Raw genomic sequence first — 14,882 nt, 5'->3', positions numbered from 1 at the left:
GTAGCCTGGTCAGGACATGTCCACACAGTCCTCTCCCTACAGGCCCACATGGGAGTTTTGTGGCTGTCAAGGATGCCTACGTCTAACTGGTGTGGTGGCACAGGCCTGTCAATCTCAGCATTTAGGAGCTGGGGCAGGAGAATTTCAGGTTTGAGGCTAAGCCTGGCTACCCAGTAAGGCCCTGTCCTCAATAAATAAATGAGAATGACAGAAATGTCCGTGTGTGTTACACCCAAGCAAGAGGCCAGAGGTGTGTGGGCACCTCAAAGGCTGCTTGCCACCTTATCACCACTTCAGAGCCAATACTACCACCCACCCACAGAAGAGAACTGGCTGACCCTTCCCAGGATATGTTCACCTGGTGAGTGGCTGCAGGTATCCTGGGATGTGCATGCAAAATACAGACATGCAGTAGTGGGTCAGGCCCTTCCTCTTGACCCCACCTCCTCTTCCAGGGAGGACACCAGGTCTCACCTGGCTGGTGGATGAGAGGATGTGACTCATCACAACCGCTGTTTATGGTGTCAACACTGCTTAAGGAAATACCGTGAGTCCCACTCACTCAAGTTAGGTTTGTGTCCCCTCCAAAATGGTTTTTTTTGTTTGTTTGTTTTTTGGGTTTTTTTTTGCAGTACTGAGACTTGAACTCAGGGGGGTGCACATTAGACAAATGCCACTGAGCTACAGGCTGTCTCTCCCTTCCAGTTCTTTCATGGAAACCTGAACCCCAGTGTGACTATATTTGCAGACAGAGCCTACATGAATGTAATTAAGTACTGTCCTACAATTGGAGCACAGTGATTCCAGTTTGTTATGCAAAGGCAGCTGAAAGCAAGCCAAAGGAGAGCCCAGAAGGCACCAACCTAGGGTTTCAAAGCTTCAGAACTATGAGAAAGCTATTAAGCCCTGTCCAAAGAAAGCCCCAGTGCTCCTTCAGAAAGACCACGGTATTTCCCAGCATTCCCCATACACACAGACCTTGTGGATGCCTGGAAGCCAGTTCTGACACAGCCCACAGTGGAGCTCAGTGCTGCCCACTGACTTCCTGAGCACCCAACCAAGGCGAGGCCTAGAGACCTGCCAGGCCCAGTGCTCACCAAGTCCCTGAACTACTCTCCTCTGGTCAGCACCTAAGCCTCCAAAGCTGATGTGAGGCACAAGTGTTACTTCTGGCATGACACAGAAAGGCTGCACCTATTTCCCACAATGATGCTTTTCAAATGTTTGTTCCAAAAAATACTTTATTTATTAAACAATATATCCATAATCTATAACATGATCCAAAAATACAGATATACATCTTTACATTATTTAATAAAAAGATTTACAATAATATCTTTCCTTTACAAAGGGGTCATAATAGATAACAATTCCTTGAAAATAAAACATGACATTCGTGTTAAAGCTGCATCATCTTTTTGGGTGAAATACGGTGGAGAAAGACACCACAAAGTACATACTGAGGAGGAACTTCATGGGCTCCTGGGGCATCTGCTTAGACTTCCTCTCAGCATAGTAATCCTGTCACTAAACATCCAGGAAAGTCTTACATCATCAATGTCTGTAATGAACCTCTCCACTGTGTCTTGTCACACCAGTGTAACCTCACCTCCACAAGCAACACATGGCAGACCCCTGTCCCTGGGTCACAGGGGTAGCTGCTCCCCGGACAGACACTGCAAGGGCTCCCAGGGATAGGTGAGGTGTGGGTGGCACTTCCTTGCCACCCCTCAGCCTAGCTGATATTGATCTCACATTTACAAATTTGAAGGCAGGGCTCAGCTGAACAACCTTTTCTTCAATGCAGCATCCTTCTTCTAAGTAAGTGATTGAAATCCTCAAACTGCACACTGAGAACTAGGAAAGTGATCTGTCCTCCTTGGAGTAAAACATTCCTTACTTATAGGGGAATCCCACACCAGGGAGGATAAAGCCACCACAGTGACATGCAGGCTTCAGCCCAGACCCCTCAGTCCAAAAGCCAGAATGGGGTCCACAGCCACCGCAGTGGGAGGCCCAGCCTGATAGGCATGGCGTCCAAGGACAACTGTGATGCAAGGGTGGAACTGCCAGTCCTGTGGAGCAGCACTCGGACAGCGCCAGCCCCAGCTGAGCCAGGCCCATTCCAGGGTCCATCCCACTCTCAGACAGTAGCAAAAGCCAGGACAGGTATGGTCAGCATCCAAACAACATCCCAAGGAGTGTTCCAATTCTACTCACATTTTCTGCATTTTTCCAAAGGTAGATGTATGTTAATGATATCATAAGTGGCAAAAATAAGCAATAAAACCAATCACAGAAACCTGTGAAAGGCCAAAAGTCAACACAGACTTTGCACAGTGGCAAGCAGGATGCACGACATGCAGGAAACACAGAAGGCCCTGCTCCTGGGCAGAGTGCCACCTGCCTCCAAGGACCTCAATAGAAGTGCCACTCACCTAGCAATGGTGGCACATTCCAGGAGGACACATAGGTGTTAAGCCAGCTCTGGTGCCACCATTGGGCAGTGTCTGATGGCAAGCTACCTATGCTCACAACACAATAACAAATACATCAAAGCCCTAGATGGATGGATCTCTAACCTCACCTCTCCCAAAAAATAACAGTGAAGAAACAATTGTTTCTCCATAATCTCTAAACACTTGTGTCCAAAAAAAGAAAAAAGCTAAATTATAGCTAGGCATGGTGGCACGTGCCTGTAATTCCAGCAGTCTAGGAGGCTGAGGCAAGAAGATTGCTGAGACCAGCCTGAATGATTCAGTGAAACTCTGTCCCAAAATTTAAAAATTTTGAAAAGAGCTGAGGACATAGCTCAGCACTCTTTGGGTTCAATCGCCAAAAAGCATACAAACTAAGTTATAAAATGAAATGCATCCAGCTGAGACTGAGCAGCCCTCTTAACCCAAGGCTGGGCTAGATACTTAAGAAGCTCCTTCTGGCCTGAGGACTACCAAAAGGATGAGTTGGGATTGCTGTCAACCATCCACTGCCCACCCTCACCTGCCCAGCAACAAATGCATGGGCAGGGTCAGCACCCACAACTCACTGCCCCCACAGCAGAGCAAGCCCAGCCAAGGCTTCCCCTGGAGATTGCATGCCAGGGCTTTGCACTAAGAACCGGAGGCCTGGACTCCCCACCCAGGGGTGCTCGAAGGTCCTGTCCGCATCTGCAAGCATGAGCTGAATATGGGGTGCAACACCATGCAGGTGGCCCCATACTAGCACCTTCCTGCCATCTTCTGTCCTTGGCAGAACACTAGAAAGTGAGGGAGGGATATTAGACAGGCAGCCCTCACGGGACACAAACACATGCCTCTGGTGAGGACAGAACACTCTTCCATGGGTTCTCTGGCACTATAGGTGGAGAGTGTGTGAGAAGATCTTGGGGTCTGGGGGGGTCTCAGAGGCTACACTGGAGGGACAGTCACAATGTCACTCATCAGACCAAATGTGTACATTTTCCCCAACTCCACCACAGAGACAGCTCAACACTGACTTGGCAAATAGTGGCTGAACGAACAGTACACTCCATTTCCAACTCCAGTCCGGTATCATTTCCGAGCACTGTAATCACTCACCAGGCTGCAGAACTGCCATCCCTTTGGGGCGAGCTGTAGGCCTGGCAGTAGGCAGCACAAGTTATAAAGTCAGCCCCAGGAGACAGACTCACATCACAGACACAGAAGACCCACGATCTTCATGCAATTAGACTAATTTCATCTTCACAGTAAAAACAGCAGGGATTCCCAGAGGAACGGAAGGAATGTCGCCGGCTGCCAGGCCACCATGTGATGGTGCCGGTCATGGTAAACGACAGCCTGGGCCAACAGGAGTGCTTACTCTGGTGAAGCCCAGAGGGCCGGAGTCCACATTAAAGAGGAAGTGCACAGTAGGGCAGGGCCACCTCCTCCCAGAAGAGCCAGCCTGGCCAGGACGGCAGCAGTGGCCTTGCCAAGGGCCCATCCTCGAGGTCAGGTCAGCTCAGGAGTGACAAGTATGCTCACAGAGGTCTGTGTATGGTCCCAGAGAACTGCAGGAGACACTCCAGTAGCAGAGTGGTGGCAGTGAACCAGGTTAGAATGTGCATGGTGCCTGGCAGCCCAAGTTCACAAGTACCCACAGGGCAGTGGTTTGTTTTAGGAAATATCCAGAATTACAACTGGCCACTAAGTTCTTAAATATCAGACAAAATAAGGTAGTTTTAAAATTGAAAGAAAATATTGCAACACGAAGGAATATATTAACTTGCTCTTCGATCTGGGCGCACAGCCTCTTCCTTACTTCTTCTTCTTCTTTTCCTGAACACAACGTGGGCAAAACCTGGGAGAGAAAGGCACAGGGGTCGGCCTCTGTGTCCTTCTTGCCAGTGCAGCCACCAGACTCCACTACTTGGTCCAAGGCAGGTGGACTCTGGACAGACAGAGCCAGAGGTCAGATGCTAGCACAGTGGGCATGGCCATCCCACCTGGAAAAGCTGCCCTGTAAGCTGCTGTCCCACACGTGTCCTGAAGGTGACGGACTCACTTCAGCAACGTCCTCGAGATCAAAGGGACTAGGATGGTCTTCTCTGGGTAACTGGGTACAGGGTTACTATGCCACTGTGGAGATGTACCCAGTCGAGCTGGATGTCCTGAGAGCCTTGAGCCCAGGCCCCTGCCTCAGCTGGCTGGGCCCTATGAACTACACAACTCACAAAGACCTCTAGTTCTCTGGATGGAGCAAGCTCTGGTTTGCTCATGACACATGAGGACAATATGACAACTAATGCAGTCCCTATGCAGAGTAAACTCACTAACATCACCTCCAGGGACCTCTGTATGACAAGGCTGCAGGTGTGGGGGACAGGTGGTACAGGTGTGTGGGCAGCTGTGTCAGTGAAGAGTTCCTGTCTCACTGCAGAGAGAGCAGCCCACTTGCAGTGGTCTAAAAAAGGCCACTTGAGGGCTTGGGTATAGCTTGGGGCACAGCCTGCCTAGCCCTGGGTTCTATCCTTAGTACCACAAACAAAAGAAAGAGACCACAAAGAAACCACTGCCCCTACTCTGCTGCACCCACCACCTGCTGTCCTACAGTTTCCAGCACAGAGGGCAGCAGCTCTACCTCTTCTCTTGGGAAACTCCAGCATCGCCACAAACATGAGGTAAGGTGCTACATGGTCACCTATGCCCCCACAAGAGAGCTCCCATCACCATCACAGGCTAAGAGCCTGCTGCAACACAGCATCCACCCCTATACTCCCTCCGTGGTCTTTGCACCAAACACCAGAGGATAATTCACTCTCACCAACCACATGTGGGTCTTCGAGAGCTTCGGTTTACACAGCAAGCAAGCACACGGCCACAGCAAGCCAACGGTGCTCCATGTGAGGAAGGCAGCATTCCGACAGTTGCCTTTTGAGAACATGTACCCATTTCCAGGCTTTCATCGTAAAAACTCAGGAACACCTTCAGCAGGTGCCACTGCCCTCTGAAGGCCAGGCTGGGACAGTGCAAGCCCTTGCACCATTTCTCAGGCAGAGCACCTCGCAGGGATCTGTGTGCCAAATGATGCTCTCCACCTGCTCCCTGCCTTTCCCTGGCACAAGAACCCATACTCCTCATCCTCTTAAAGTGATCTTGTCCCCACTGCAGGGCCAGCATGGCTGCTCTTCAGGGCTGATGGGCACCAATGCAGATAATTGTACCTTGGGCAATCGGGCAAGGTCCCTGCAAGCTCACCCGGCCCAGGAGCCAGGACCAGTGCTGCAGTGACACTGGGTACCCGGCTACACCCAGAGAGCCAGACCAGCCCCCTGCCCAGCCAAGAAGAGCCTCCTCTGTGGGAGTGGGCAGAGGGCACCCCGCAGCACCCCCATACTGACCACTTTCCTTTGGGTTTCGTGGTGAGATCCACACAGGCAAAGTGAAACCACTCGATTGGACACTGCAAAGCAAGGGACAGTGTGGTCACACCAAGCACTCTGCATGTCAGATGTGGGGAAGGTAGGACATACACTCTCAACCCTGCCCCAGCCCACATCTGGCCCCTGCACCTTGGCTCAAAGGACCCAGACTCACGTCAGGATTATCACAGCCAATCATCTCCCCGTAGGACACCTGGTGGCACAGGCAGTACGTGGGCTCATTGGGATCCACAGGCATGTCGAGCACGTCGGAGGGGTGCACAGACAGGATGGTGTCAGTGAACTCAGACCTGCAGAGGTAGCAAAGATGTCACACACGGTGGGAGGAACACTGGCCTCATCCCTGCACAGACCACAAGAACAAGGTCGCATCCAAGGATAACACCTATATGGGCCCGCAACAACTCGCCATTCCTAAGCTCACTCCAATCTCCTCACCAGGGAAGTTCCCAGAGTCTGTTAACACAGTGCATTTCCAACCAAAGCCCCATGCCTGCAACCAAACATTGACAGCTGCAGGGCCACGCATGACTGTCAACTGAAGCGATGTCCCCAGACAACAGCCCAGGCACAGTGCAGCCACAGTGGGCATAACAGAGATTGCCAGCAGGCAGCACTCACCACATGGCACAGCTACTTTTCTATTCAAGGCACCAATAGGGTGTCCTGGGCAAGGGGTGCTGCTGCTTTGGTCTGGCACCTCAGCCTCCTGCCCCCTCCCTGTGGGGGAAGCGCTCTTCCTGCTACCACCTGACCCTGGGGAACCTGCCTGCTCCCACCACCAACCTGACCTGAGCCCTCTTCCCTGAGAAGGCCAGGATGTCCTGTGCCCGGGCTAGCATGAGCCCCCACAGGCACTTCTACCCCCAAACCACAGACCACAGCAGCTTCTTAACTCTCAGGGGCCTGTCACCTGCCCAGCTGCCCACTGCCAGCACATACCACCCTTGTTATCCCTCCAATCCCAGTGGACATCTGGGTGTCGAGCCACAGCCTGTCTGGAACTCCATCCACAGGCCATGCTCCAAACTGCAGTGTGACCACCACACTGCAGCCACCACCATGCAGCCACACATCACACCATGGGCCAGGTGGGCTGCCCCCTGCACTCAGAAGGCACCTATAATCCAGTGCTCAGAAGGCTGACACCAGAGGGTTGCAAGTTGGAGCCTAGCCTGGGCCATTTAGTGGGACCCTGTCTCAAAATAAAATTTATAAAAACCAAGAATGGGAATGCAGCTCAGTACTCCCTGGATTCTATTCCCAGGACTAAGAAAAAAAGAAGCTATCTGGAAATCCCAAATTATTTGAAAATCAAGATACATACTTGTACACAAACTTTACATAAAGAGAAATTACAATGAAAATGTTTAAATATTTTAAATGGAATAAAATTAAAACCCAGGTAGGTCTGATGGTGTATCCCTATAATCCCTGCTACTGGGGAGGCTGAGGCAGGAGAACTGCTAGTTCAGGGTTAGCCTAGGCAACATGCTTAGATCCTGTCTCAAAATAAAAAATAAAATAAGATGCTGTGTGTGGTAGTGCACATCTATAATCCCAATAATTGGAAGATGGAGGCAGGAGGGAGGCTGAAGCAGGAGGATCACTGTGAGTCTGAGGTCAGCCTGAACTAAATAGTGATTTCAAGGCCAGACTGAAGTACATAGTGAGATCCTGTCTCAAAAACAAAAATACTGAGGCAGGAGGATGGCTGTGAGTTCAAGACCAGCCTGGGCTGCATAGTGAGTTCCAGAGCAGTCTTTGAGACCCTGTCTCAAAAAACCAAAAATAAATAAACTAATTAATTAATAATAATAAATTTTAAAAAGAGCTGGGGATGTAGCTGAGTAGTGGAGCACTTACCCAGCATGCATAAACCCCTGGGTTTAATCCCCAATACCACAAAAGAAGGAGAAAACAAAAGAAGAAAAGGAGGGAAGGAGGGAAGGCATGAAAACTTTCAGAACTTAAAGAAACTAGATGCAGCATGGAACTAACACTGAAACTTAGAACACTTCCCTGAACATTAATCCCTCTTAATGACATCCATTTAAGGGATTCAGTGAACACTGGGGATAGAGTGGTCGAGCACTACTGTCATATGGAAGGCCTTGATCTCCAGCACCACAAAAAAATAATAAAATATAATAAAAGGTTAAATTTTAAAAAAGCCTGGCACAGTGGCATACACCTGTAGCATAAGCTACTCAGGAAGCTGAGGCAGGAGGATGGTTTGAGCCCAGGAGCTGGGGAATGCAGCAAGACCTCACTTCAAAAAGCAAAATAAATGAATGTTAGATAAAGCCAGCAAGACTACAATGGGTAGGAATACACACCTGGGAAAGTGGACTCTAAAGGAGCAGAGAAAACCTGCTAGGGCAGTACAGATCATGTTCATTGGCAGTGCAGGGAAGAGGTTAAGATGAGAAAGCTAACGGAGCCCTCAGTCACAGAGCAGGTGATGGTCACACAGTGACTTACTCATCACCCACAGGCCATGCTGTGAGGCTTCTATATCTGTGTACAACTTGGAAGTATAAAGGAACTGGGGTTGTTTTCGTTTTTGTTTTTTTTGTCTCCTTGCACTTGCATTTGCAAGGCAGGCAGCAGAACCACTGAGCTAAATTCCCAGACCAGGGTTCTTTTTTAAGATGAACATTTTGGCTGGGACGCAGCAGCACTGACACATCCTCCTGGCACCAAGGGCTTCAGGAGTCAGACCATTCTTGGGGACAATGGCAGCCACCGGCCATCCCAAGGACAGATGAGCCACACATACAAAACCCCAGGCCAGAGATGCAGTGGGCAGCAAGCAATCCCTGCCCCACAGCATGCATAGCATGTTTCCCAGGAGTGGGTGAGCATCTCACCCTCCTTTGTGCTTCTTCTTCTTTGGAGTGTCTTCTTCAGATGTCCTCCGGCCTCGACCACGGGAGCCTCTTTTCTCTTTCTGACCCCGACCTTCTGAGAAATAGTAACAAAACACATTATTTCCACAGAATTCACTGAAACAGGACAAGTCACTCGAACATGGCATTTTTACCTCCAAGTTCCTGATACATTTATTAGACAAAATTCAGCAAAATCACATAGTTAATGGCAGTAAAACAAAGGAAACGTCGGCAGACTTGCTTTTCAACCCCCGGCCTCCAGAGCTTTCAAAGTCACTGCCATCCATCTTGTCCTTCAGGTCTGCCTCAAAGCGAGCTAGGTCCGCATCGAGCCTCCGGATGTGCTTATCCACCTGTGGAGGGACACTCACAGGTGACTTCAAGGACATGCAAAGCCTCTCTGCAATCTGTGCCACACCGAGGAAATCCTGGGAGGCACCTGCTGCCCTCTCACGTGTCCTCCCCAGACCACCCCGAGCACTCCACAGAGGGAGTCCAACTTAGGAAAACACAGGTGCAAGAAATGACAAGAAACAGAGCTATAAAATGCATTAGAATAAGGGGTGGAGACATTTGATCTTAGGTCCTAATCTAAAATCTGAAGAACATGTACTCTCCTAAATAAAAGACTAAAAAAGAAAAATACAAATAATACCCCCATTGGCCTCTGGAAGAAAAAAGAAACATAAGACAGCATAGTCAAAACGATAAGATGAGCAACCCACTGAGCAGCCACACAGACTTTAGAGCACACAGTCCTGACTGTCATCAGGGTCCTCACAGCTAACCAGACCCCAGAGCCAGTCTATAGGAGGCCAACACCACTCTGGGTTTGAAGTAACCTCTTTTGAGGCCTGGGGAGATCAGCCCACGAACAAAGCAGTCTGCTCCTTTCAGAAGGGCTGGCAGCATAGGGCATGGCAGGGCATCAAAAGCACAGGGCAATGGCTTCTCCTTCTCAGGTGCCACATGATCTCAGGGGCACTGTAAGGTAATGGCCTGATCCCATGGGGTGAACCGAAGTGAATAATTCTAGGACTTTATCTACAGCTGACAAAAAAACAAAATGTTGAATAACACAACAAAGCCAATGGCTTAGGACTGGGATACAGCTCAGGGGCAGAAAACTCACCTAACATGGGTCCCCAGCACTGCAGAACAGAAAGCAATAACACAAATCAAAACAATGGCTCCCCAACCAAACAAAAGGGGCCCAGATGGTCAAATCACAGGTCTAGTCCTAGGTAAGAGTTCCCTAACATGGACTCCTCTAGAAGTTCACCCAGTAGCCACTCCTGCCCTGGTACCATGCCAGTGCCCCACCCCAGGCCACCGCCCTCACCATCTCGTAGGTCTGCATGGCCAGCTGCACCTTGTCATCACTGTACTCCTTGCACTTGCTATAGGCACTCTGGATCTTCTGCAGATGCTCCACACGCTGCTCCGAGGACAGAGTCTTCACAGTGGAAATGTACTCTGCTGCCAGCATGTCGATCTCCGCTTTCTTATCTGGCAGACACACAGGTAAAAAGCTGGCCCCCACATAAGACACACCACATGTTACCAGGGTGGCAGCCAACTCTGTGCAAGAGGTGGATGGGCACAAGCCCAGGCAGCTGCTATCACCAGAGGCACTCACCCAGAACAGGCCCAGTGTAGGCACTGTCCAGCAAGTGAGCACAGTGCTCCATAACTCTCCAGCACTGTCTGGACACTAAATCGTGTGGTCATGCTGCTCTCACATACCCCAAAGACAACTGGTGCTTGGGGACCAGGAAACACATGGAAAAACACTTATGACCACAGAAAACAATGGGCAACCCAATGTCCAGTCCCCAGTAAGACCAGGAAGCAAGCATGTGCCTCACACACAGAGTGCCACCAGCAGCCCACACCATAACTGCACATAGCTATGTGGGTTATTACCACAAAAGCACAAATCAAGGATCCCTGCTACACACTTCCAGTAACACCCAAGGTAGGTCCAGATACAGTGGTGCATAACTGTGATTCCAGCATGAGGCAGAGGCAAAAGGTCAGAGTTCAAGTCCCACCTGTAGCTCAGGATTAGAACACCTGAGTTTGATCCACAGCACCACAAGACACAACCCCAAGCACTTGCTGAGAGTGGGCATCTATGGTCACAGGTAGGAAGGGCCATCAGCACCTCAGGGCTGCAGGCCTCAGGGACATGACACAGAAGGCACACAACGCCATCTCTCCACCTAGGGAGCAGAACAGAGGTCTGTCTGGTGATATCTGCTAGCCCATCTGTAAGCCCATTTCACAATAGGAGGCCCTGTTCCCAAGATGCTGCACCTACACAAAGCCATAGCACTTCACTGGCATACACAGGCCTGACATGATGCACAAGAAGTGTCCCACAGGAAACCACATCATCATGAACTCAAAACCTCAGGTAAAAGAGAAGATTCCAAAGGCTTCTGCACAGGTTAAAAAAAAAAATCTCTTATAAAAGGATCAAGAATCCATTGGTATCAGACTTCCCGAGAGCAGTAGGGAAGCTAGAAGTGAGCCCAGCAATGCCATCCACTGAGAGAAGCCTCATCCGCCTGTACATCAGCACCCAGCTGAACCACTGGTCATTGGCTGGACAGACACAGCTTCAGATGTGTAAAATGTATCACCATAAATTTATTTTTTCTGATAACTGCATTGAAAAAGTCACCAAAACAAAGGAACAAATCAAAGCAAGACATTTAGGAAGATCTGGGGAGAAACCCAGGATGCCACCTGCACAGCAGGCTGAGACACCAGGTAGAGAGTCAGGAACCCACGCGAACTTGAAGACACACTGGTGACAAGATGGCACCGAGCTCTTAGCAAGGGCAGGAGGGCAAGCATGGGAAACCACCTGGACAAATGGGTCCACTAGTAACCCCAAGAAAAACATGGTTATTAAGAAAAGCACAACAGCAAGTACAAGGTCCTGAGTTCGATCCCTGGTACCAAAAAGATAAAAAGAAAAAGAAAGAAAAGGAAGAGGGAGGGGAAGGGGGAGGGAGGGAGGGAGGAAGAGAGGGAGGAAGGAAAGGAGGAAGGGAGGGAGGGAGAGAGCTGGAAGGAAGGGAGGGAGGGAGAGGGGGAGGGGGAGAGACAAAGAGAGAGAGAAAGAAAAGCACAGCACATGGCATCACTCACACTGCTGCTCAGGACCCAACCGTCTGGCCTCATCACAAACTCTAGGAGATCACAGACCAAGGTGGGGAAAAGGTGGCAAACAGAGGGGATGTCCTCACTGCCACAATTTTATTTATTTAACTAAATAAACTCTGAAACCAACTGGAACTAAGCTTTTTGTTTGCTTATTGTGGAACTGGGTATTGAACTTAAGGAATGCTGAGCTACATCCCCGCCCCTTTTTCTTTTGAGACAGGGTCTCACCAAGTTGCCCAGGCTACCTAAAACTTGCGATCCTTTGACTCAGCCTCCTGAGCAGTTGGGATCACAGGTATGCACCACCATGCCCACCCCTGACTAGAAATAAGAAAGAGCAACAAAAACATGTTTAGGAATAGAGAATTATGTACCAAGAGGTCAAAAAGTATTCTCTGACTTTTTAAACTACAGGAGGACCCTCCATAATCAGAAAAATCCAGAACACTCCAAAGTCTAAGACATTCTGTGCCCCAAATGGATGATTCCACAGGACGGGTCTCAGTTACAGGCCTCAGAGTATGCAAACCCTGTTTCACGCACATAATCATCAGCAATACTGTACCCAATTACCTTCAGGCCAGTACTTGAGGTGTACACAGAATATAAATGGTGTTTAGACTTGGGTCCTAGCCCCAAGAGAGCTGTTTATGTATATGCAAATATTCCCAGATTAGAAACTATCAGAAATTTGAAACAACTCTAATCCAAAGTATTTTGGATAAGGGGTACCAATTCAGTTTGGAAATAGGAAGTTTTTCAAAGGAAAGAAACAAGACAACAAATATTTGGCTAAAAGACAACAGCTAAGAAGCTGTGATGTGTTTCTCTGATGTGAGAAACCAAAAGTGGAAATAAGGACCAAAATGTATAATAGATATTGGGAAATGGGAAGAAAATGTTCAAATGAGAAAGGGAACAAGGGAGGGAGGAGAGGGAAAGGAAAGGGACAAGGAAAAAAGAAGAGAATAGAAGGAAAAAATGGAAACAAAGCTTTTGTAAATAAGGAGGGGAAGAAGGGGAATGGAGGAAAAAAGCAAGATATATCATGTACAAGTACAAATTCTCTATGATGAACATTATCATTATATATATCTAAAATGTACCAATAAAAGTTAAAAGTTTTGTTTAAAAAAGGGAGGGGTGGGACCAGGAATTTAGCTCAGTGGCACTGTGCATGCCCTGCAAGCACAAGGTTCTAACTTCGATCCCTGGTACCAAAAACAAAAAAGAATCCAAGAAACCACACCTGAGTCTACAAGACCTGAGCCTGTGGGCAGTGGCCCTGCTACACCAGGTCCCCTCCAGACTGTCTGCCAAGCAAACATCCCCTGCAGCCCCCCTGGCCTTGAGAACGGCTGGCCTAGCAGAACCCACCTTCTGTCCTCTGGTCCAGCTCCCGCATCAGCTGGAAGTTCCTCTGAAGTTCACAGGGAAGGTTCTCGATGCCTGAAACCAGACATGGAAGCCCTGTTTCTCTCAGAAGCAGTAAACAAAGCCGCCCCCAAGACCTCATTCCTAAAGTCTATGGTACCAGACCATTATCTTCTACTTCTGTGCAGGTCTGGGGAACAGTTTGAATTAAGACCTCTTTTCAGGGGCTGGTCCAGAACAGCGCCAACAGTCAGCTGTCAGCCATCAAGCTTCAGGCATGGGCAGAAGCCACAGAAGTTCAAGGCAGCACATGGCCAGGTCGCCATCAGAAGTGGAAACAGCCATGACTTCTGCCCAAGGCCCCTACTTCTTTAGGTCACAACCTTGGGAAACTGTGTTCTCTGAGGCTCAACGCCCTCCCTGACCTGCCCTACTTTGCCCTGAGGTCAATGCTACCCCAGAGCACTTGGTGTAAGTGCGAGCATTCTCTGCACTACCCTGGACACACAGAGGCTGACCAGAAGATGTAACCAATAGAACTGAGGAGCTCATTTTCTTCTTCCTCCTCCTCCTCTTCTGCTTCTCTAAGTACTGAGGATTGAATCTCAGGCCTTTACAGTGAGACACAACTCTTTTTACTTTTGCCCAGGTTGTCCAGGCTGGGCTCAGACTTGCTGTCCTCCTGCCTCAGTCTCCCAGAGTGCTAGGACGACAAGTGTGCAACACCACACCTGGTGGGACTCAATTTTACAGTATTAAATAGCCCCTGTGGTTACTGGTGAGCCTGCAGGACAGGGAGTGGAGAGCTGCCCATGCTGCTTGACTGAAAAGCAGCCTCCCTGCTCTGGTCCTGCCATCTCCATCTGCTCTCCACAGCCCTGATCTGATCTTACAAATGTGCTGCTTCAAGCGCAGTGGCTTCCTCAGTCCTTGGCTCGCCAGTCCTGGCCAGCCAGCCCTCTGCCCACCGCTGGACCTCTGCATCCTGCACTGTAGCCTGGCACTCTCCCCAACTATGCACTCATTCTCAGCTCTTGCTCTTTTATAAACTTTTAAAAACCCTGTGCCCCTCCTGAAAGCGAGGTGTGGGGACAGGAGGCTCCTGCCTAACAAGACACACAGCAGGTGCTCAGCACTTGGGAGCTGCCGGGCCGCCAGGGAGCAGCTAGCTCATTCTGAACCCCACTAGGAGGTCTGTCGAGTGGGCACCGGGACATGGAAGGGTATCCCTTGACATCTCCTAACCTGGGGCGCCCACTGCTCAGATCTAGCCAAGACTGCAACGCAAAAGAGCAGGCTGAGCTCCCCGAGTTCCTCATTTCCCCTCCGCACATAATGGGAAACAATCACCCAGATATCTGGAGGTCCCAGTCTGGCTCCCGATAAACGAAGTGAGGCGTCTGCCCGTTTTACTGGATGTCCCAGTATCACCAGAGCACCCAGCGCACAGGTGCACGCCCAGCCTACAGCCAGCTTCAGGGGCGGGGCCACGAGGGGGCGGGACGCCCACAAGCCCCGCCCTTCCGTGACGCACC

The 14,882-nt window shown here is 49.8% G+C and overlaps 1 protein-coding gene across 5 annotated transcripts in view; it reads right to left on the bottom strand.

Annotated features, from left to right (window-relative positions):
* Window positions 1–2,751: 2,751 nt before the first annotated feature.
* Window positions 2,752–14,882, bottom strand: part of Ing5 (inhibitor of growth family member 5) — a 12,871-nt gene continuing 740 nt past the window's right edge. Inside the window, exons 1-8 of one of the 5 annotated variants that reach the window (XM_010606665.2) lie at window positions 14,698–14,806; window positions 13,351–13,422; window positions 10,139–10,305; window positions 9,038–9,149; window positions 8,776–8,869; window positions 6,057–6,192; window positions 5,861–5,922; window positions 2,752–4,320 (exon numbers count right to left, since the gene is read on the bottom strand). In XM_010606665.2, the coding sequence (XP_010604967.1) occupies window positions 4,278–4,320; window positions 5,861–5,922; window positions 6,057–6,192; window positions 8,776–8,869; window positions 9,038–9,149; window positions 10,139–10,305; window positions 13,351–13,378 (642 nt within the window). In that variant the 5' untranslated portion in view covers window positions 13,379–13,422; window positions 14,698–14,806 and the 3' untranslated portion in view covers window positions 2,752–4,277. Of the gene's footprint in view, window positions 5,923–6,056; window positions 6,193–8,775; window positions 8,870–9,037; window positions 9,150–10,138; window positions 10,306–10,850; window positions 11,767–13,350; window positions 13,423–14,697; window positions 14,812–14,882 lie in introns of those variants that run through there. The other 4 variants (XM_033764757.1, XM_033764755.1, XM_033764754.1 and 1 more) reach the window with 4 other exon arrangements.

This window comes from Fukomys damarensis, unplaced genomic scaffold (genome assembly GCF_012274545.1).
Source record: "Fukomys damarensis isolate Sample0158 unplaced genomic scaffold, DMR_v1.0_HiC HiC_scaffold_16, whole genome shotgun sequence".
NCBI lineage: Eukaryota > Metazoa > Chordata > Mammalia > Rodentia > Bathyergidae > Fukomys > Fukomys damarensis.
The sequence above is the reverse complement of the archived record's forward strand: the minus strand, read 5'-3'. Positions and strand labels throughout refer to the sequence as shown.